Source organism: Pristiophorus japonicus, chromosome 6 (assembly GCF_044704955.1).
Source record: "Pristiophorus japonicus isolate sPriJap1 chromosome 6, sPriJap1.hap1, whole genome shotgun sequence".
NCBI classification, from domain to species: Eukaryota; Metazoa; Chordata; class Chondrichthyes; family Pristiophoridae; genus Pristiophorus; species Pristiophorus japonicus.
Genome location: NC_091982.1, coordinates 103,212,012 through 103,233,807, shown reverse-complemented (window position 1 = coordinate 103,233,807; position 21,796 = coordinate 103,212,012). Strand labels below are relative to the sequence as shown.

At 46.3% G+C, this 21,796-nt stretch overlaps 1 protein-coding gene across 2 annotated transcripts in view; it reads left to right on the top strand.

Moving 5' to 3' along the window:
* The window catches only part of LOC139265195 (sodium- and chloride-dependent neutral and basic amino acid transporter B(0+)-like), a 78,360-nt gene extending 57,093 nt beyond the window's left edge, over nt 1-21,267 (top strand). For both annotated transcript variants that reach the window (XM_070882121.1, XM_070882120.1), the window contains exon 14: nt 21,130-21,267. In XM_070882121.1, coding sequence (XP_070738222.1) covers nt 21,130-21,267 — 138 coding nt within the window. The remainder of the gene's footprint in view (nt 1-21,129) is intronic.
* The last annotated feature ends 529 nt before the right edge of the window (nt 21,268-21,796 follow it).

The following is a 21,796-nucleotide window of genomic DNA, read 5'->3' as shown; positions in this document are numbered from 1 at the left end:
AAATCAATTGGAGTCCTATTAATGTATTAGACATGCCCCATTTGCATCAATTCACGACAACCCCAATTGATTTAGGCGGGCTCCTCATTCACCTGTAGAACCCTGCAGGTTAAAATTGGAAGTGTCAAGAAAGGGGCAAGTCACGAGTGAATTTTTAACAGCCCGCCCACCTGGTTTCCACTGGGCGGGTAGGATTAAAATCAACCTCAGTATAACTACAGCCTCATTGTTAGGATCAGGATTTTGTACTTGTGTTCGCACTGAGCTGATAAACAGTGAGATAAACACTTCAAAAACTAATCTGATCACAATTGTACATTTCCTTGATAGTAATGTATTTGGTGGATAGAGGGTTTTGTAGCAGATACTTCTATAAATTAATTTATTGGTACTGCGTCCACCTATATTATTAAAAACCTTGCCCCTGTGCATTTCCTGCCTGCAGAAATTGACTTCCTGTTTTCATCACACTTTTTGTGTCAACTTTTCCCCATTCTAAATTCCGATGTTCACATTTATAATGGGATTTGCTGGTGTAAATTACTACGATTTGCATAATTTGGCCACTGGGTGGCCTGGGAAGCAAATCTGAACTTTCCCTCTCCGGTCCAGTGCTGTGTGAGCTGCTTTCCTGACTGATTTGCCCCTGAAGTGAGGTCCTTTGAATGGTACTTTAATTTCAATTGTTTAATTTTATATATTTAACTAGTAGATCTCCAATGCTGTTGCTTACAGTGAGTCAGTGGTCCCGCAGTTTACCAACAATAGAGGCGTTTAGGCCATCGGGCCACTGATTTACAGTGACTGAGGAAGAGAAATTCAATTTTTCAGCAAATTTATTCAGGGATATTTACTGATGCATTGGGAATTGAGTTTCACAAGTTTTCATTATTCTGAGAAATTTGTGAATGAATGTCATATATAGTAGTTAAAGATGGATTTGGATCAGTTTGGAGACCGGTCCCCAGCGCTATCCCGCAGGGATCGGTGTTGGGACCGTTGTTCTTTACTATTTTTATTAATGATCTAGGTGTAGGGATTGGGGGACACAATCTGCAAGTTTGGCGAAGATACTAAGATCTGTGTCAGGTCTGTAGATGATTCTCAACTACTTCGGACAGATCTTGATTCAATGGGGGACTGGGCTTGTTGTTGGCAAATTATGTTTAACTTGGAAAAGTGCAGTGTTGTGCAGGTGGGCAGGGTTAATGCTGAAATTACATATCCACTTCAAGGAAAAACATTAAAGCAGGTAGAGAAAGAACGAGACCTGGCTGTTCCAGTGCAAAGATCTCTAAAGGTTCATGAGCAATGCCAAGAAGCGATACCGTGAGGGAATAGGGTGTTGGGGTGCATTTGTCACACCATTAACAATAAGACAAGTCATACTATTTTGTCCTTGTACAAGACCTTGGTTATGCCACATTTAGAATATCATGTCCAGTTTTGGACTCCTGACATGGTGGATGATATTGAGAACATAAGAACATAAAAACATAAGAAATAGGAGCAGGAGTAGGCCATTTAAGCCCTCGAGCCTGCTCTGTGTTGTGTTCATACTCTATTTGTTTGCTACACGACAGGCATTAGGACCCTGCGGGAGCTATTCACACACTGCTGTAAACATGCTGGTTCATGCTGGTTTGGGGACACCATTTTGGGAGTTGCTATAAAGGACACAGTTAAGTTACATTACTCCAGTTCCAGTTAGTCTGTTTATTTACGTACGCAACATAATTTTTTCGATGAGGATGAATTAAATTAACATCCCTACCACCCCCGCCCCCCACCCCCACCCCCACCCCCACCTTTTCTCTCCATATCCGGGGATCCTCCAATCCCGTGGCCACGATGAATAAAAAGCTTTTCTACATACATCATGGTGAGCGGCTTAGACAGCGACAACATAACATCAGCTTGCCGCCGTGCAATGCTTATTCACTGCCTCGGCACCGAAGGCCAATGCACCTTTGGCCAAATCAAATATATGGAGTCCTACGACAAAGTGGTAAGCGCCCTAGAGAAATATTTTGGGCCAAAGAAAAGTATCATGATGGAGAGATACAAATTTCGTCAAAGAGGACAAGGGAATGGTGAACCAATCAAACAGTATATCATTTCATTAACTGAACTAGCTGCTATGTTTAACTTTGGAACACTCATAGAGGAAATGATCAGGGATCAAATTATTGAGAAAACAACGATCCCCTGCATTCGGGAACGCTTGCTAATGGAGGATGACAAATTGACATTGGACAAAGCAACTAATTTGGCATCCAAATCGAATCAGCACTTTGCAATTCAAAAGCAATCAGTTCCCCTGCTCCCCCTGTGCAGCAGATTGCAGCTACAGCCCATGTGCAAGTCGTTCATCCAAAGCGGAAATCACAGCAGAGACCCGGGTTAGTAATAAGCCACCCACTATGGACCCCCTTGCCACTGTATCAAGACCTCGCTCATTCAAGCCCGTGTGATAGCCGGTGTGCAACAACCACCCCACGTTAAAAGAACTCACGGACAGGCATCTTCCACTCCGTTAGCATGAAGTTCGGGATTGGAACGTCAGGACCCTCATGGACAGCCCCAACAGCGACAGGCTGGAACGCCGCACAGCCATAGTTGCCCGGGAACTTAGATGCTTTGAAATTGACATCACCGCCCTAAGCAAGACCCAGCGGGCAGGGGAAGGCCAGCTCAAGGAACAAGGTGGAGGTTGAACCTTCTTCTGGAAAGAGAAACCAGAGGAAGAACGCTGCCTTCACAGAGTCGGCTTCGCCATCAAAAACGAGCTGGTTGACCAACTCAAAGACTCCCCCTGTGGGGCTAACGAACGCCTCATGACTCTTCGACTCACCTTATCCCAGAACCAGTGCGCCACAGTCGTCAGTGCGTACGCCCCAATACTCGATGCAACTGATGAGGCCAAAGAGGATTTTTACACCAACCTCTAAAAATCCCCGTTCTGCGTCCCCACGGGCGACAAACTGATCTTCCTCGGTGACTTCAATGCCAGGGTTGGCAAGGACACAGAACTCTGGGGGGGGGGGGGGGCGGCGTGATTGGCAGAGGGAAAGCCAACTTCAGTGGTACCCTACTCCTGACAAAATGTCTAGAGCACGAACTTGTCATCACCAACACCTTGTTCCGCCAGAGGGACAAATACAAGGCATCGTGGCAACACCCTCGCTCCAAGCACTGGCACCTGCTCGACTATGTCATCGTCCGAGCCAGGGATCACAATGATGTGCGCATCACCCGCACCATGACAGGAGCTGACGACTGCTGGATGGACCACTGCCTGATCCGATCCATCATCGACATCAACATAGCCCCAAAGCGAAGGGGGCAGCAGAAGCAGCACCACAAAAAAGTCAATGCCAGAGCACTTAAGGACCCAGCTAAGAGAGCCCTATACAGCCAACGCCTCACAGCTAACCTGGCGTGCCTTGACGACCCAGAGACACAGAATGCCCACAGCGTTTGGTCTGCCTTCCAGGTCACCATAACCAGTGCCTGCAAAGAGACGCTCGGTTACTCAACCAGGAAACACCAGGATTGGTTTGATGAGAATGATCAGGAGATCCAAGAACTAATAGATCGCAAGCACAAGGCATTTCTGAGCCTTAAACAACAACCCAATGTGGGAGCAGCAAAGCAGCATTAAAGACGGCTCAAGGCTGAGGTCCAACAAAAAATCCAGGACCTGAAGAACAGGTGGTGGATGGAGAAAGCACAGGAGATACAGCAGCTGGCCGACAACCATGATGTGCGAGGATTCTTCATCGCAGTCAAGGCCACCTACGTACCAAACACCCAAGGCCCCACCCCACTGCTGGCCAAGAACGGGGAAACACTCATCAAGGACACCGAAGCAGTCAGGGCCTGCTGGAAGAAGCACTTCGAAGATCTCCTCAATCGAGACTCTGCCCTTGACTCGAGTGTTCTCGACTCCATCCCGCAGCATGCTACCCGCCAATACTTCAGTGAGACCCCAACACTGCACGAGGTAGAAAAAGCCATAAGACAGCTTAAAAACAAGGCTATGGGTGCGGACGGAATCCTTGCTGAGGCATTGAAGTATGGCGGAGAGGCACTGCTGGCGCGAATACACGACCTCATCTCTCTCATCTGGAGGGAGGATAGCATGCCGAGGGATCTCAGAGATACAGTAATCGTGACCATGCTTAAAAAAGGGAACAAGTCCGACTGCGGCAACTACAGAGGAATTTCCCTGCTATCAGCCACAAGGAAAGCCGTCGCTAGAGTCCTCCTCAACCGTCTTCTTCCCGTGGCCAAGGAGCTCCTCTCGGAGTCACAGTGAAGATTTCATCCCCTAGGGGGCACAATGAACATGATTTTTGCAGCGCGACAGCTACAGGAAAAATGCAGGGAACAGCGCCAGCCCTTATACATGGCCGCCTTCAATCTTACAACGGCCTTTGACACTGTCAACCGCGAGGGTCTATGGAGCGTCCTCCTCCGTTTCGGATGCCCCCAAAAGTTCATCACCATCCTATGCCTGCTCCACGACGACATGCAGGCCGTGATCCTTACCAACGGATCCATCACAGACCCAATCTACGTTCAGACCAGGGCCAAACAGGGCTGTGTCTTTGCCCCAACCCTCTTAATCTTTCTCACCGCTATGCTCCACCTCACAGTCAACAAGCTCCCCGCTGGAGTGGAACTAAACTACAGAACCAGTGGGAACCTGTTCAACCTGCACCGTCTCCAGGCTAGATCCAAGACCACCCCAACCTCTGTCGTCGAGCTACAATATGCGGACGATGCCTGCGTCTGCGAACATACAGAGGCTGAACTCCAGGACAGAGTTGACGTATTTACTGAGGTGTACGAAAGCATGGGCCTTACGCTAAACATCCGTAAGACAAAGGTCCTCCATAAGCCTGTCCTCACCGCACAGCACTGCCCCCAGTCATCAAGATCCACGGCACAGCCCTGGACACCGTGGACAACTTCCCATATTTCGGGAGCCTCCTATCAACAAGAGCAGGCATCGAAGACGAGATCCAACACCGCTTCCAGTGCACCAGTGCAGCCTTCGGCCGCCTGAGGAAAAGAGTTTTTGAAGACTAGGCCCTCAAAACTGTCACCAAGCTCATAGTCTAAAGGGCTGTAGTAATACCTGCCCTCCTGTATGGCTCAGAGACATGGACCATGTACAGCAGATGTAATGTCCTTACACACTACTATAAATTCACACGAGGCACATTCTGCAGAACCTTTATTCACAGAACCAAGAAGTGATGATCCTGCGTGGGACCTCTCTTTATATACCTGGATGACCAGGTGAGGAGTGTCTCCCACAAGTTCACCCCCTGGGGTCAAGGTGTGCATTTCTTAGGTGTATACTTAATGCAGTGTTGTTATGAAGGTTACAGTTACATGAAGGTTACATACATGACATCACCTCCCCCCTCCAACGACTTATGGGGTCAAAGATTAAGACTTTCAGGCGGTCAACGCTTTCTCGTGAAGTTGGGGCTCTGGTTGTTGAGCCTTGGCATGCGTCTCTGTCACCTGTGGTGATTCTGGCTTGTCCGGGCTGGTCGCAGGGACTGTGCATGCTGCTGAATGTTCTTGTTGCTCGTTCACTGGCGGTAGTGTGGGCAGCATCTCATGATCTTCCTCAGGTTCCTCAGTGTCCATGCTGAACCTTTTTTTTACTTGGTCCAGATGCTTGCGGCATTTCTGTCCATTATTAAGTCTGACCACTATGACCCTATTCCCCTCTTTGCCAATTACAGTACCCTCAAGCCACTTGGGCCCCAAAGCGTGATTAAGAACAAATACAGGGTCATCGATTTCTACATCTCCCTTTTGAGTTATGGTCATGGCACTCATTTTGGGATTGGCGCTTGCCCTCAACAATGTCTGACAGGACAGGATGAATGAGGGACAGCCGAGTTTTAAGTGTACATTTCATGAGTAGTTCCGCGGGCGGGACTCCTGTGAGCGAATGCGGTCGGGACCTATAGACCAGCAGGAGGCGCGATAGGTGGCATTGAAGGGAGGGTCCTTGAATCTGGAGCATACCCTGTTTATGATTTGGACCGCACGTTCCGCCTGGCCATTAGAAGCCGGCTTTAACGGTGCCGTCCTGACATGTTTGATGCCATTACCCGGCATGAACCCCCGGAATTCATAGCTAGTGAAACACGGGCCGTTGTTGCTAACCAGGATATCCGGCAAGCCGTGGGTCGCAAAGACCGCACGCAGACTCTCCACAGTCGTGGATATCGTGCACGAACTCAAAATGATGCACTCGATCCATTTCGAGTACGCATCAACAACAATGAGGAACATTTTTCCCATGAACGGGCCCGCGTAGTCTACGTGAATGCGTGACCAAGGCTAGTGGGCCAGGGCCACGGGCTGAGTGGGGCCTCCTGGGGGCATTGCCCAGCTGGGCACATGTCGTGCACCTGCGAACACAGTGTTCCAGGTCTGAGTCTTTGGTGTACGTCCGTAGTTGCGTGTCAATGTGTTCTAGTTTGGGTCTGCTAGCTCTGAGTGGCCATAGTTTCTCGAATTGTCGGACACTCATAAGTGATTGGCTAGCCCCTGTGTCCAGCTCCATGTGTACCGGGATGCCGTTTAATAGGACTTTCATCATCATAGGTGGCATTTTTGTATATGAGCCGTGGATGTTTGCCACTTGAACCCGCTGAACTTCAGCGTCCATTGCTTTGTCCCAAGCATCAACCTGTTTTGCAGACCCCTCTTCTGGTTCGTCTGCCTCGTAAATTAGCCTCGCTGTGGGCTTCCTGCACATTCTGGCTAAATGTACCTTGAAGTTACAATTTCTACAGATGAATTGTTGAAACCTACAGGTTTTTGCAGCATGTCTGCCCCCGCACCTCCAGCATGAGCTGAGATCGTTGTGAACAAAAGGGCTGTTACCAGGCATTCCTCTCTGATTGTCTCTTTGATTACTCTTGAGCACTCTGTTAATGGGTGTCAATGGCCCCATCCTGGGATGCATTGTCCACCGTGATGGCGCAAATGTCCGTTCAACCTGCCATTGTCTCTGTTGAGGACCCACTCTAGAGTCTGTTGCTGCCTGGGTGGTGTCGAATTGCCCTTGCCTGCCTGCGGGTTTCTGAGTCGCGTTTACAATGTTAACTCCCTGATCCATCGCCACATTCGAAGCAGAGTTGCGCACGTATATTATCTTGGTTTCCTCCTCCCCCGCCATGAAGGTCTGAGCCATCAATGCCGCCGCTTCGAAGGTCAAGTCCTTGGTCTCAATTAGCTTTCTGAAAATCCCGGCATGACCAATGCCCTCAATAAAGAAATCCCTTAGCATCTCCCCCCTGCATGCGTCTGTGAACTCACAGAGGCTGGCCAAGCACCGAAGGTCCGCAACGAAGTCCGCTATGCCCAGCCCTTCCCGACGCCGGTGTGTATAGAATCGGTGTCGGGCCATGTGTATACTGCTCGCCGGTTTGAGGTGCTCACCGATCAGTTTGCTTAGCTCTTCAAAGGTTTTGTCCGCCGGCTTCTCAGGTTCGAGCAGGTCTTTCATCAGCGCATACGTCTTAGGTCCATAGCTGGTCAGTAGATGCGCCCTTCGCTTGTCAGCCGCTGCATCTCCCAGCCAGTCCTTTGTGACAAAGCTCTGCTGGAACCTCTCAACGAAGTCGTCCCAGTCCTCACCAACACAGTACCGTTCCTCTGTGCTACCGGTGGCCATTCTCGTGAGTCTTGATTCCTGTTTCTCGTCGCCAAATGTAATGTCCTTACACACTACAATAAATTTACACGAGACACATTCTGCAGACAAGGTCACTCTGTGACCTGAACCTTTATTCACAGGACCAAGAAGTGATGACCCTGCGTGGGACCTCCCTTTATATACCTGGATGACCAGGTGAGGAGTGTCTCCCACAAGTTCGCCCCCTGTGGTCAAGGTGTGCATTTCTTAGGTGTATACAGTATGCAGTGTTGTTATGAAGGTTACAGTTACATGAAGGTTACATACATGACAGCAGACACCTCAAGTTGCTGGAGAAATATCACGAACGATGTCTCCGCAAGATCCTACAAATCCCCTGGGAGGACAGGCGCACCAATATCAGCGTCCTCGTCCAGGCTAACATCCCCAGTATTGAAGCACTGACCACACTCGATCAGCTCCACTGGGCAGCCCACATAGTTTGCATGCCAGACATGAGACTCCCAAACCAAGTGCTCTACTCGGAACTCCTTCACGGCAAACGAGCCAAATGTGGGCAGCGGAAACGCTACATGGACCCCCTCAATATCTCTCTGATAAAGTGCGACATCCCCACTGACACCTGGGAGTACCTGGCCCAAGACCGCCCTAAGTGGAGGAAGTGCATCCGAGAGGGCGCTGCGCACCTCGAGTCTCAATGCTGAGAGAATGCAGAAATCAAGCGCAGGCAGCGGAAAGAGCGTGTGGCAAACCAGTCCCATCCACCCCTTCCCTCAATGACTATCTGTCCCACCTGTGACAGGGTCTGTAGCTCTCGTATTGGGCTGTTCAGCCACCAAAGAACTCACTTCAGGAGCAGAAGCAAGTCTCACTTGATTCCGAGGGACTGCCTATGATGATGATGACATGACTTGCATTCCGAATGGCTAGAAATCGCTACAAGTTCAGTGACCTCATCAACGATCGTCACTATTCTGCAGCGTATGTTCACAGTGTGGCCTCCCAGAGGTTATAATCACTGTCAATGGGCCACAGTTTGTGGCCGACCAGTTCGCAGATTTCCTCATTCATCATGCTATCGAGCATCGCCTTACTGCTCGGTACAATCCTCAAAGCAACGGAGGTGTTGAGCGTTTTAACCGCGTCAAAGAGGGTTTGAAAGCCAACCTCGCAGCAGGCCAAACATTCAACGCAATGGTTCACATCATTCTCCGCACATACTGTTCGATAAAGCGCTTGCTGATGGGGAAGACACCCACTGAGTTCATGATTGGGTGGAATCTTTGCTAGCTACTGGACAGTCTCAAACCCCCAGCCAAACTTAGCGAGAAAATAACCAAACTCACATCCCAGATTTCGGAACGGCAATGAAAAGCAAAGTCTTACACTGACACAAAACGACATGCTCAAAAGCCCCAACTGAAGAATGGAGATTGGTTCAGAGTTAAGCACCCAAACTGGAGTCATAAGCTCGCATCTTCACTTTCGCCTCCAAAGCAGATTGGTTGAAAGTTCAGCCCTCACATCTATGAGCTCAATGATGGAACTCAATGGAATGCTCGTAGACTGATCCCAACTCACAGGCCAATAGACCAGCAGGATGGAACAGAGGCACTGTTCTGTTTCCCAACCGAAAACCTCAATCAAACACTGCAAGCTCCATGCCGGTCTCAGCGTATCAGATCACAACCTGGCTAGCTCAAGGAATTTGACTGTTCATAGACTCTATTTTTCAGAAGGGGAGAAAAATGCTGTGTTCATACTCTATTTGTTTGTTACAAGAACGTTCACTAGACAGGCATTAGGACCCTGCGGGTGCTTTTCACACTGCTAGGAACCTGCTTGTTCATGCTAGTTTTGGGACACCATTTTGGGAGTTGCTATAAAGGACACAGTTAAGTAACACTACTCCTGTTTCAGTTAGTCTGTTTATTTACGTACACACACTTTTCCATTTAATAAGATCAAGGCTGATCTGGAAAGGCTTAGGAAAGGGTGCAGTAGGAAGGCCACTAGATTAATTCCCAGTTTAATGTATCTCAGTTACCAAGACAGGCTAAAGAACTGTACGCTCCTGCTCACTGGAGATTCTACATAAGGTCATATCTGAGCTTAGAAGTAATCGTTTTTGAAAACCTTTTCTTTTTCCTTTGGTGATTGATAGAGGTGGATTTTCATTAGACAGACTGAGGGCCAGTTAGGCAACAAGGAATGTTTGTCCCTCCCCCATCCAGTTTGAAAGGTTCTTCTTTATCAACCTGGAGTTTTCACCATGGGAATTCCTCCCTTCTCCAAATGAATGGCAGAGGAGGATGTGGAAAGCAGAAGGGAAGAAACATGAGTTGTTCTTGTCCAATGTACAACATGTTTACGACTGGACTTTGCCAATAAAAACCCCATGATTACGGCTCAGAGCAGTCAGAGTTATAAAAAAATCATTCTGGTGATATAGCTTCACTGGCAAGGCTGACATTTTATTGTCTGTCCCTAGTTGCCCTTGATAAATTGCTGATGGGCCTCTTGAAGTGCTGTGGTGAAGATGTTCCCATAATGTTGTTAGAGCACAATGAGGGAGAAATTCGTGATCGTTCATTTTCTGTGCCTCACCCGCACAGTGTCAAATGGTGAGGTCCAAGGAGCCCCGGAATTTGGACCTCAGATCTCATCATACTGTAAACGGTGCTGCGGGAGGAGCCCACACAGCTTAGTGATTGGGTTGGATCATGGGGGTCTGAAGGAGGACCATGTGGGTCTTGGAGTCTGTGACAGTTCATGGGATATCGGGTGGGGGGGGGGCGGCGGTGCTGCGTGGTGGGAGTCGGGAGGGAGGTCGGAGACCACGAGATCAGGAGCAGCTGTGATTATGGTACTTACCTTTTATTACCTGGTGTGTGGAGTTGATTTACCCAGAGGTAACCAACACTGGCGTGGGTGCGAAAGGGCAAAACAAAGTTGCAGCAAGGACCAAAAGCACGCGATAGGCTCTTATTTGCACATGCAAATCGGTAGCAGCTGCTTTAGACGTGGGTAAAGGACGCCTCTTGTTTGTCCTTTACCAAGGTGGCATTGGAAGTGTGTGTGAGCATCTTGAACCCCATTTTCGATATTTATAAAAACATGAGAAATCAGAGCAGCAGTAGACCCATTTGGGCCTTAAAGCCAGCTCCACCATTCAATGAGATCATGGCTGATCTTCTACCTCAACTCTATCTTCCTGCACTATCCCCATATCCCTTGATTCCCTTACTATCCAAAAATCTATCAATCTCTGTCTTGAATATATGCAAAGACTGAGCTTCCACAGCCCTCTGGGGTAGAGAATTCCAAAGATTCCCAACCTCTGAGTGAAGAGATTTCTCCTTATCTTAAATGGCCGACCCCTTATTCTGAGACTGTGCCCCAGCCAGGCGAAACATTCTCCCAGCATTTACCCTTTCAAGCACTTTAAGAATTTTACATGTTTCAATGACATTACCTCTCATTCTTCTAAATTTGAGGGAATATAGGCCTAGCCTCCTCAATCTGTCCTCATACAAGAGTGCCCACATTCCAGTCTGCTGAGCCTTCGTTGCACTATCTCTATTCAAGTATGTCCTTCCCGAGGGAAGGAGATCAAAACTGTACACAATACTCCAGATGTGGTCTCACCAAGGCCCTATATAATTGCAGTAAAAAAGGCTTTTTTTACTCTTATACTTCAATCCTTTTGTAATAAAGGCTTTCCTAATTACTTGCTGTATCTGCTTGTTAAATTTCAATGATTTGTGCACAAGGAAACCCCGGTCCCTCTGAACAACAACATTACCCAATCTGTCCCCATTTAAAAAACATTCTGCCTTGGAACGTTTTATTACGTTAAAAGCACTCTACAAATTACAAGTTGTTGTTGCTTTACTATTTTTCCGACTGAAGCGAATAACTTCACATTTCTCCACAATATATTCCATCTGCCATGTTCTTGCCCACTCACTTAACCTGCCTATATCCCTTTGCAGCCTCTTTTTATCCTCCTCACAACTTACCTTCCCAACTAGCTTTGTTATGTCAGCAAACCCCTGATAAATTACACTTGGTCACCTCATCCAATTCATTGATAGAGATTGTAAATAGCTGAGGCCCAAGTATTGATCCTTGCCGTACCCCACTAGTTATAGCCTACCAACCCAAAAATGACCCGTTTATCCCTACTCTCTGTTTTCTGTCCATTAACCAATCCTCAATCCGTGCTAATATATTACACCCAATTCCTATGAGCCATAGTTTTGTGTAATAACCTCATGTGACACCTTATCAAATGCTTTCTGAAAATCCAAATACACTACATCCACTGGTTCCCCCTTATCTACCCTGGTCTTTACAACCTCAGAAAAGTCTTACAGATTGTCAAACACTATTTTTCTTTCATAAATTAGTGGGGACATTAGCATAGTGGTTAAATTAAGGGACTAGTAATTCAGGGGCCTGGACTAATAATCCGGAGATGTGACATTAAATCCTACCACAACAGCTGTGGAATTTAAATTCAATTAATTAAATAAATACGGAATAAAAAGCTAGTGTGACCATGAAACTACTGGATTGTCATTAAAAAAATACATCTGGTTCACTAATGTCCTTTAGAGAAGGAAATCTGCCTTCCTTACCTGGTCTGGCCTATATGTGACTCCAGACCCACAGCAATGTGGTTGACTCTTAAATGCCCTCTGAAATGACCAAGCAAGCCACTCAGTTGTAACAAACCACTATAAGAAACAAGAATAAGAACAAAACTGGACAGACCACCCGACATTGACCACGGCATCGGCTACAGACACGACAATGGCACACCCAGCCCAGTCGACCTTGCAAAGTCCTCCTCACTAACATCTGGGGACTTGTGGTAAAATTGGGAGAGTTGTCCCACAGTCTAGTCAAGCAACAGCCTGACATAGTCATACTCACAGCATCATACATTTCAGCCAATGTCCCAGACTCCTCTATCACCATCCCTGGGTATATCCTGTCCCACCACCAGGACCCCGATCCACCAGGGGTGGCGGCTCAGTGGTTTACAGTCGGGAGGGAGTGACTCTGGGAGTCCTCAACATTGACTCCGGACCCCATAAAGTCTCATGGCTTCAGGTCAAGCACGGGCATGGAAAGCTCCTGCTTATTACCACCTACCACCCTCCCTCAACTGATGAATCAGTACTCCTCCATGTCAAACACCACTTGGAAGAAGCACTGAGGGTAGCAAGGACACAGAATGTACTCTGGGTGGGGGACTTCAATGTCTATCACCAAGAATGGCTCGGGAGCACCACTACTGACTGAGCTGGCCGAGTCCTGAAGTACATAGCTGCCAGACTGGGCTTGCAGCAAGTCGTGAGAGAACCAAAACTGCTTTGGAGGCAGTTCAGAGAAGGTTCACTAGGTTGAATCCGGAGATGAAGGGGTTATGAGAAAAGGTTGAGTAGGTTGGGCCTCTACTCATTGGAATTCAGAAGAATGAGAGGTGATTTTATCGAAACATATAAGATTATGAGGGGGCTTGACAAGGTGGATGCAGAGAGGATGTTTCCACTGATAGGGGAGACTAGAACTAGGGGGCATAATTTCAGAATAAGGGGCCGCCCATTTAAAACTGAGATGAGGAGGAATTTCTTCTCTGAGGGTTGCAAATCTGTGGAATTCGCTGCCTCAGAGAGCTGTGGAAGCTGGGTCATTGAATACATTTAAGACAGGGATAGACAGTTTCTTAACCGATAAAGGAATAAGGGGTTATGGGGAGTGGGCAGGGAAGTGGACCTGAGTCCATGATCGTATTAAATGGCGGAGCAGGCTTGAGAGGCCGTATGGCCTACTCCTGCTCCTATTTTTTATGTTCTTAGGAGGGAAAAAAACCTCGTCCTCACCAATCTATCTGTCGCAGATACATCTGTCCATGACAGCCTTGGTAGCAGTGATCACCGCACAGTCATTGTGGAGAAGAAGACCGTCTTCACACTGAAGACACCCTCCATTGTGTTGTGTAGTACTACCGACGTGCTAAATGGGATGGATTCAGAGCAGATCAAGCAGCTCAAAACTGGGCATCCAAGAGGCTCTGTGGGCCATCAGCAGCAGCAGGATTGTATTGCACCACAATCTGTAATTTCATGGCCCGGCATATCCCTCACTCTATCATTACCATCAAGCCTGGTTCAATGAGGAATGCAGAAGAGCATGCTAGGAGCAGCACCAGGTGTACCTAAAAATGAGCTACCAACCTGGGGAAGCTGCAACACTGCATGCTAAACAGCGGAAGCAGCATGCAAGAAACAGAGCTAAGCGACCCCACAATCAAAAGGATCAAATCAAAGCTCTGCAATCCTGCCACATTTAGTCGTGAACGGTGGTGGACCATTAAACAACAGGAGGAGGCAGCTCCATGAATATCCCCATCCTCAAAAGTGATGAAGATCAGCACGCAAGTGAAAAAAACAAGGCTGAACTATTTGCAACCATCGGACTCCTCCTGAGATCTCAACATCACAGAAACCAGTCTTCAGCCAATTTGATTCACTCCACATGATATCAATGAAGCAGCTGAGAGCACTGGATACAGCAAGGCTATGGGCTCCGACAACATTATGGATGTCGTACTGAAGTCTTGTGTTTCAGAACTAGCGGTGCCTCAAGTCAAATGTTCCAGTACAGCTGCAGCACTGGCATCCAACTGACAATGTGGAAAACTTCCCAGGTATGTCCTGTCCACAAAAAGCAGGACAAATCCAATCCATCCAATTACCGCACCATCAGTCGACTCTCAATCATCAACAAAGTGATAGAAGGTGGCATCGACAGTGCTATCAAACGACACTTACTCACCAATATCCTGCTCACCGCTGCTCACTTTGGGTTCTGCCAGGACCACTCATCTCCAGATCTTATTACAGCCTTGGTCCAAATATGGACAAAAGAGCTGAATTCCACAGGTGAGGTCAGAGTGACTACCCTCGACATCAAGGCAGCAGTTGACCAAGTGTGGCATCAAGGTGCCCCAGTAAAATTGAAGTCAATGGGAATCAGGGGGAAAACTCTTCACTGACCTAGCACAAAGGAAGATGGTTGTGGTTGTTGGAGGTCAATCATCCCAGCCCCAAGACATCGCTGTCAGAATTCCTCAGAACAGTGTCCTAGGCCCAACCATCTTCAGCTGCTTCATCAATGACCTTTCCCCCATCATGTCAGAAGTGGGGATGTTTGCTCAAGATTGCATAGTTCATTTCCATTCAAAACTCCTCAGAAAATGAAGCAGTCCATGCCCGAATGCAGCAAGACCTGGATGACATTCAGGCTTGGGCTGATAAGTGGCAAGTAAGCTTTGTGCCACACAAGTGCCAGGCAATGACCATCTCCAACAAGTGAGAGTCTAACCACCTCTCCTTGATATTCAACGGCATTACCATCACCGAATTCCCCACCATCAACATCCTCGGAGTCACCATTGACCAGAAACTTAACTGGACCAGCCACATAAATACTGTGGAAATGAAAGTAGGTCAGAGGCTGAGTATTCTGCGGCGAGTGTCTTACCTCCTGACTCCCCAAAGACTTTCCACTATCTACAAGGCACAAGTCAAGAGTGTGATGGAATACTCTCCACTTGCTTGGATGAGTGCAGTTCCAATAATACTCAATTAGTTCAACATCATTTAGGACAAAGCAGCCCGTTGATTGGCACCCCATCCACCACCTTCAACATTCACACCCTCCACCACCAGCGCACAGTGGCTGCAGGGTGCACTGCAGCAACTTGCCACGGCTTCTTCGGCATCACCTCCCAAACAAGGGTAGCAGGTGCATAGGAGCACAATCACCTGCAAGTTCCCCTCCAAGTTGCACATCATCCTGACTTGGAAATATATCGCTGTTCCTTCATCGTCGCTGGGTCAAAATCCTGAAACACTCTTTCTATCATCACTGTGGGATTACCTTCACCAAACAGACTGCAGCGGTTCAAGAAGACGACTCACCAGCACCTTCTCAAGGGCAATTAAGGATGGGCAATAAATGCTGGTCTTGCTAGTGATGCCCACGGAATGAGCAAAAAATAACAATCGACATTGACTCCCCCAATCATATTATGATTTTCTAAGTGCCCTGATACCATATTCCTAATAGTATATTATAGCATTTTCCTTAGTACTAATGTCAGGCTAACTGGTCTTGTAGTTCCCTGTTTTTCTCTCCCTCCTTTCCTGAATAGCGGGGTTACATTTCCTTCCTTTCAATCCAGGGGATCATTCTAGAATATAGAGATTTCTGGAAGATCAAAACCAATTCATCCACTATCTCTGCAGCCATCTCTTTTAAAACCCAAGGAAGTAGGCCATCAGGTTCAGATGATTGGTCATGTTTTATTCCCATTAATTTCTCCAGTACTATTTTCTTCACTAATAGTAATTTCTTTAAGTTTTTCATTCTCACTAGACCCTTGGTTTCTCAGTATTTCTGGAATTTTTTAATGTTTTCTTCCATGAAGACAGATACAGAGTGTTAGCGCAAATGTTCCCTCCAAGAATCACTCGTCACTCTGGGTCGGTTCCATACACCAAAACGGTTTATTACGCCGGCGGGGAGATGAAGCCACTGGTTCATCCAGGCACCTCTCTCCACTGAACAAAGGATTTCATGGATATTTATATGTTTTACAACAGTTTACTGCAGTTACATCAACCTATTTCGGCTGGACATATCCAATCATATTGATTATAGATTACATATAGATTCAATTAAACCAATAGAATTGGTCTCTACATCAGGTGGCTGCATGATTGCCTCATGTGTTGCTAAGGGTTACTCATGGTCTTGTGACATTGTCCAGGCCCCCCCTTATCTTACTGTCCTTGGGTGCTGTCTTTGGGTAGTTTCCTTATCTCAATCCTGTTACAGGAGTACTATTGTTCTACCGTTCTACCGGGACATCTTGTCAGGGCACTGGAAGACTGTTGATTAGAGATATCTGCTGAACTCGTCTTTTCTGTGTATTCCTGTGTGAGAAACGACAGTTATCAGTAACTAGGAATGTAGTCAATTCTGCTAGCTGTACTCCCTTAGTGCTTTGCTGAATCACTGGCAGCCATCTTCATACATCTCCTGCCACCATTTTACACACACATATTTAATTCTAACATTACACACATATTTAATTCTAACATTATGCCACAGGTGCCTTTGCTCTATGGAAACGCTCTTCAACACAGAGTATTTGTTTAATGTCTCTGCCATTTCCTTATTCCACATTATAAGTTCTCATGTCTCAGCCTATAACGGATCCATGTTTACTTTTGCTAATCTCTTCCTTTTTATACATCTATATCAGCTTTTACAATCGTTTTTATGTCTGTTGGTCATCTACTCTCATGTTCTTTTTTCTCTCTATCAATTTCTTGGTCCTCCATTGCTGAATTCTAAAATCCTCAGGCTTACTACTTTTTTTGGTGACATTGTAGTCTGGAAACACAATAAGGCCTGAAAACGGGCGGTGTAACTTCTAGGCAAGATTTAAACCTGCCTGTAAAAAAAAATCGCCATCAGCACCTTATTTTGAGGCCTGCTGATTTAAACGATTTCAGGCACAGTCAAGCGACGAATGCGCTTCTTTAGGCTGTGTGCTCAGCATGAGGATCATGCTGAGTCCCTGGAGTGAGGCAGCCCTTTCTTAAAAAATTAATGTCATTTTAGGAAGAATCCTTAGCGGGGAACTGCCTTCTGAAAACAAACATTAAAAATCATTCGAAATTTGGCAGTCGTCACCTCTTAAAGCTAAACTGCCTGCTGCACATAAAAAAAGGTAAAAGAGCTTCAGCACTAACACAAATGGCTCAACAGGACACGGAAAAGGGCATCCAAGGTCTCGCAAGCAGCGCTCCAGTTATACGCAGGAGGTCAAAAGTGGAAGAGAGGTCCACCATTCACCGGGGGCCAGGAGGCCCTCCAAAATTAATCTAAAGAGATATGCATAGACTAAGTGAGTGGGAAAACATTTGGCAGATGGAGTATAATGTGGGAAAATGTGAGATTACCCACTTTGGTAGGGAAAATAAAAAAGCAAATTATTATTTAAATGGGGAGAGATTACAAAATGCTGAGGTACAGAGGGATCTGGGGTTATTGTACATGAAACACAAAAAGTTAGCATGCAGGTACAGCAAGTAATTAGGAAAGCAAATGGTATGTTGGCCTTTATTGCAAGGGGGATGGAGTATAAAAGTAAGGAAGTCCTGCTACAACTGTACAGGGTATTAGTGAGACCACGCCTGGAATACTGCGTATAGTTTTGGTCGCCTCATTTAAGGAGGGATATACTTGCATTGGAGGCAGTTCAGAGAAGGGTCACAAGGTTGATTCCTGAGATGAAGGGGTTGTCATATGAAGAAAGGTTGAGCAGGTTGGGCCTATACTCATTGGACTTTAGAAGAATGAGAGGGGATCTTATTGAAACATATAAGATTCTGCGGGGGCCCGACAGTGTAGATGCAGAGAGGATGTGTCTCCTCGTGGGGAAATCTAGAATTAGGTGGCATAATTTCAGAATAAGGGGTCACCCATTTAAAAAGCAAATGTGGAGGAATTTCTTCTCTCAGAGGGTGTGAATCCTTGGAATTATCTTCCCCAGAGAGCTGAGGAGGCTGGGTCATTGAATATATTTAAGGTGGAAATAGACAGATTTTTGAATGATAAGTGAGTCGAGCGTATGGGTACAGGCAGGAAAGTGGAGTTGAGGCCGAGATCAGATCAGCCATGATCTTATTGAATGGCGGAGCAGGCACGAGGGGTCAAATGGTCTACTCCTGCTCCTATTTCTTATGTTTTTATGTTCACATCGGGTCAGTGGCAGCCGAAAATGAGCTATCCAGCCTTATCCCACTTTTCAGCTCTTGGTCCATACCCTTGGAATTTATGGCACTTCAAGTGCATATCCAAGTGCTTTTTAAATATGGTGAGGGTTTGTGCCTCTACCACCCTTTCAGGCAGTGAGTTCCAGACTCCCATCACCCGCTGGGTGAAAAAGGTTCTCCTCAACTCCCCTCTAATCCTTCTACCAATTACTTTAAATCTATGCCCACTCTCTGCTAAGGGAAATAGGTCCTTCCTATCCATTCTATCTGTGTAGCTTTAAGATGCGCTGAAGGCACCTATGCAATACTGCTGCCCGCACATTCCTCCGAGCATGGTAAGGAGAGGACGTTATAACCTACAGCCGCCATTTTTTGAAAAGATATGCCATAAACGGGCAGCGCTAAGGTACAGAATTCCTCAGCCTCAAAGTCTCTTCCTTTAATCTAATACTATCTTTAACTTCTCTTGTTAGCCACGGATGAACCATTTTTCCTGTGGTGTTATTATTTCTTGATGTCATTGGTTCCTATATGGATGATGACGACAGATCCTCCCCCCTCCCATACCAAGTTCTTCTCCAGACACGAGGAGATATCCTTTTCCCTGCCACCGGGCCGGCAACACATCCTTCGGAACTCCTGGTCGCAGCTGCAAAGCACAGTATCTATCCCTCTGACTATACTGTCGCCAACCACTAGCACATTCCTTTTCAATCATCCCACTTGAATGACCTTCTGTACCACGGTGCCATGGTCAGTTTGCTCATCCACCCTGCAGACTTTTACCTTATCCACATAGATAGCAACATCCTTGTACCTGTTGGACAAGGGCAAAGGTTGAGGCTCCTCCAGCACTACACCTGGGGTCCCTTTACCTGCCTGAATCACAGGCACACCCTCCTGTCCCTGACCACTAACCGGACCTGTACCACTACCTAACTTAAGGGGTGTGACTGCCTCCTAGATCAAAATGTTTGGGTAAACTCTCCCCCTCCCTGATGCCCCACAACGTTTGCACCTCAGACTCCAGCTTATCAACTCTCAGCTGAGTTTCCTTGAGATGCAGACACTTACTGCAGAAATGGTCGTCCGGGATCGCGATGCTCTCCACATACTCCCACATTCTGCAGTTGCGGCACACCACCTGCACTGCCCTGCCTGTATAATCTGAGCCCAGAAATTGCAGTTGGCGGCTTCCCATGGGCGGATGCCTCTGACCTGAAAAATTTCTGCGAATCTACCTGGTGGTCCGGGAAGTTCGGTAACTTGTGGCCTCTACGCAAAGGACGGTGGAGAGGCAACTTATCCCAGGTACTTAGGTGCTTTGCACATGTCCCTGGGATCATGTGGGCCGGCCCAACCAATCCAATTAGGGGTATTCCCATTCATACTTATGGGGATGATGTATGTACAAAGTCGCCATATTATGAATGGGAATACCCCTAAAAACACACAAACAATTAAAATAATTTTTTTTAAAATCACATATTTAAAATTCATCAAAATGGAATTTAATTAATTATTTAAAACAAAAATTTAATTTTTTGATAAACTTACATATATTAAAGGGTCTAAAAACTTTAGCCGTTTAAATTATTGAAAAAATTTATTTTTCTATCCTTTAAAAGTCTTACGTTGATAAAAGCATGCAAATGGCCCAACTCTCCACCAGCAGAAGCCCTTTACTTCTGATGCATGCGATCTGTCAAGAGAATTGACAGATCGCAAGTTCCGGCTTTAGGTGCATGCGCTTCGCATACCTAAACCCGGAACTTGCGGGGGTCCCTACAGGCGTGTGTACACCTCGTACGCACCCGTTGGGGCTGCAAAATCGGGGCCCTCATTTTACTTAATAAATTAATTAAAGTTAATGATTTCATTAACTTATAGTTTTATTTTTTTAACTAATTACTTGATCTCATTTAAGTTATTGGTAGATGAAATTAAATGTATACCTGTAACATAAACCACTACAAGAATTGGAGCAAAAAGCAACACCTCCCTTCCCCTCTGCACAGAATTCCCACTCTCTCCAAAATCCCAACTTTTACACTCTGTTTACGTGCAATCCATTCAAGACCACTCTGTGCAGACCATGAAAAAACGTCACTACACGGCCCAATTTAGTCCCATAGTGTTTTCAGAGATCTGGACATAGATAACAGCTAAGTAGTGATGTTTCCTATTTCAAATAGTTATGTTTTAGATGTCCTAGCTTTTTTTCAAGGGAGCATATATTATTGACCCAACAACTCTCCTTCAATTGATGTGACAGCAGCTGCAGTAAAGTATTTTCAACAGTGATTATTTAGATATACCACACTTTCCTTTATTGTATCTTACTGCCAGTGTACTGCCTGATAAATTAAGAGTTTAGACATGGGCGTGTAATCTCTGTGATAAACATACAGGCTAAATATTTTTAGGTACAATATAAGTTGCCATGTGTTAGAATGAATGAACTGCAGGATAACCTGCTTAGGAGAAGAGCTTTTTCTAGATAGAAATTAATAGTCATTAAAAGTCAGGAAAAAATTGTGAAACTTTTCAATTTTCTTTTCACAGAAAATTTCTGCCGCTTGTACACCAGCTCCTGACTGGGGTCCATACTTGGAACAACACAGAGGGGGAAGATACAGAAACAGGCCTGATTCTACAGAAGCCCCGAACTGTGTGCAACTTCTTACTACGCCCAAGATGTGAACATTTAAGGGAAAATTATTTGTTAACTTTGTAAATAATGGCCCTAAAATTCCACCGCCATTCTGGTGTACTCCCATCGTAACTTCAGTGGGAGTTCCCTGGAACAGCCAAAAAATCAGCAGGGACCCAGATAAAACTTTGGCTGAAATTTCCTCTGCCCACTGCAACCATGGGCAAAAATTTGTAGTAGGTTGGGGCCAGGTACAATTTCTGAGCATTAGAGTTACCACATCATGAGCCTTGAGTCATGCTCCACCCAATTCCTGGTGCTAATACATAGAATTCCAGCCACTGCACATTCTGCTCTCACAACAACTCTCACCTACAGACGACAGTGGCTGGGTTCCTTATCATTAGCCGCAGGATGTGAGTAAGATTGGCACAGAGGGACCTGATCCACACTGATTTTTGTCACCAAATGCTGACGCACTGACTCAAAGCAATGACTGTCCATGTGTAATACTAATGGTTGGTATGTTTGCTATCAAGGATCAGTCATGACTTGTCTACTGGGTCGAACTCTCCCCAG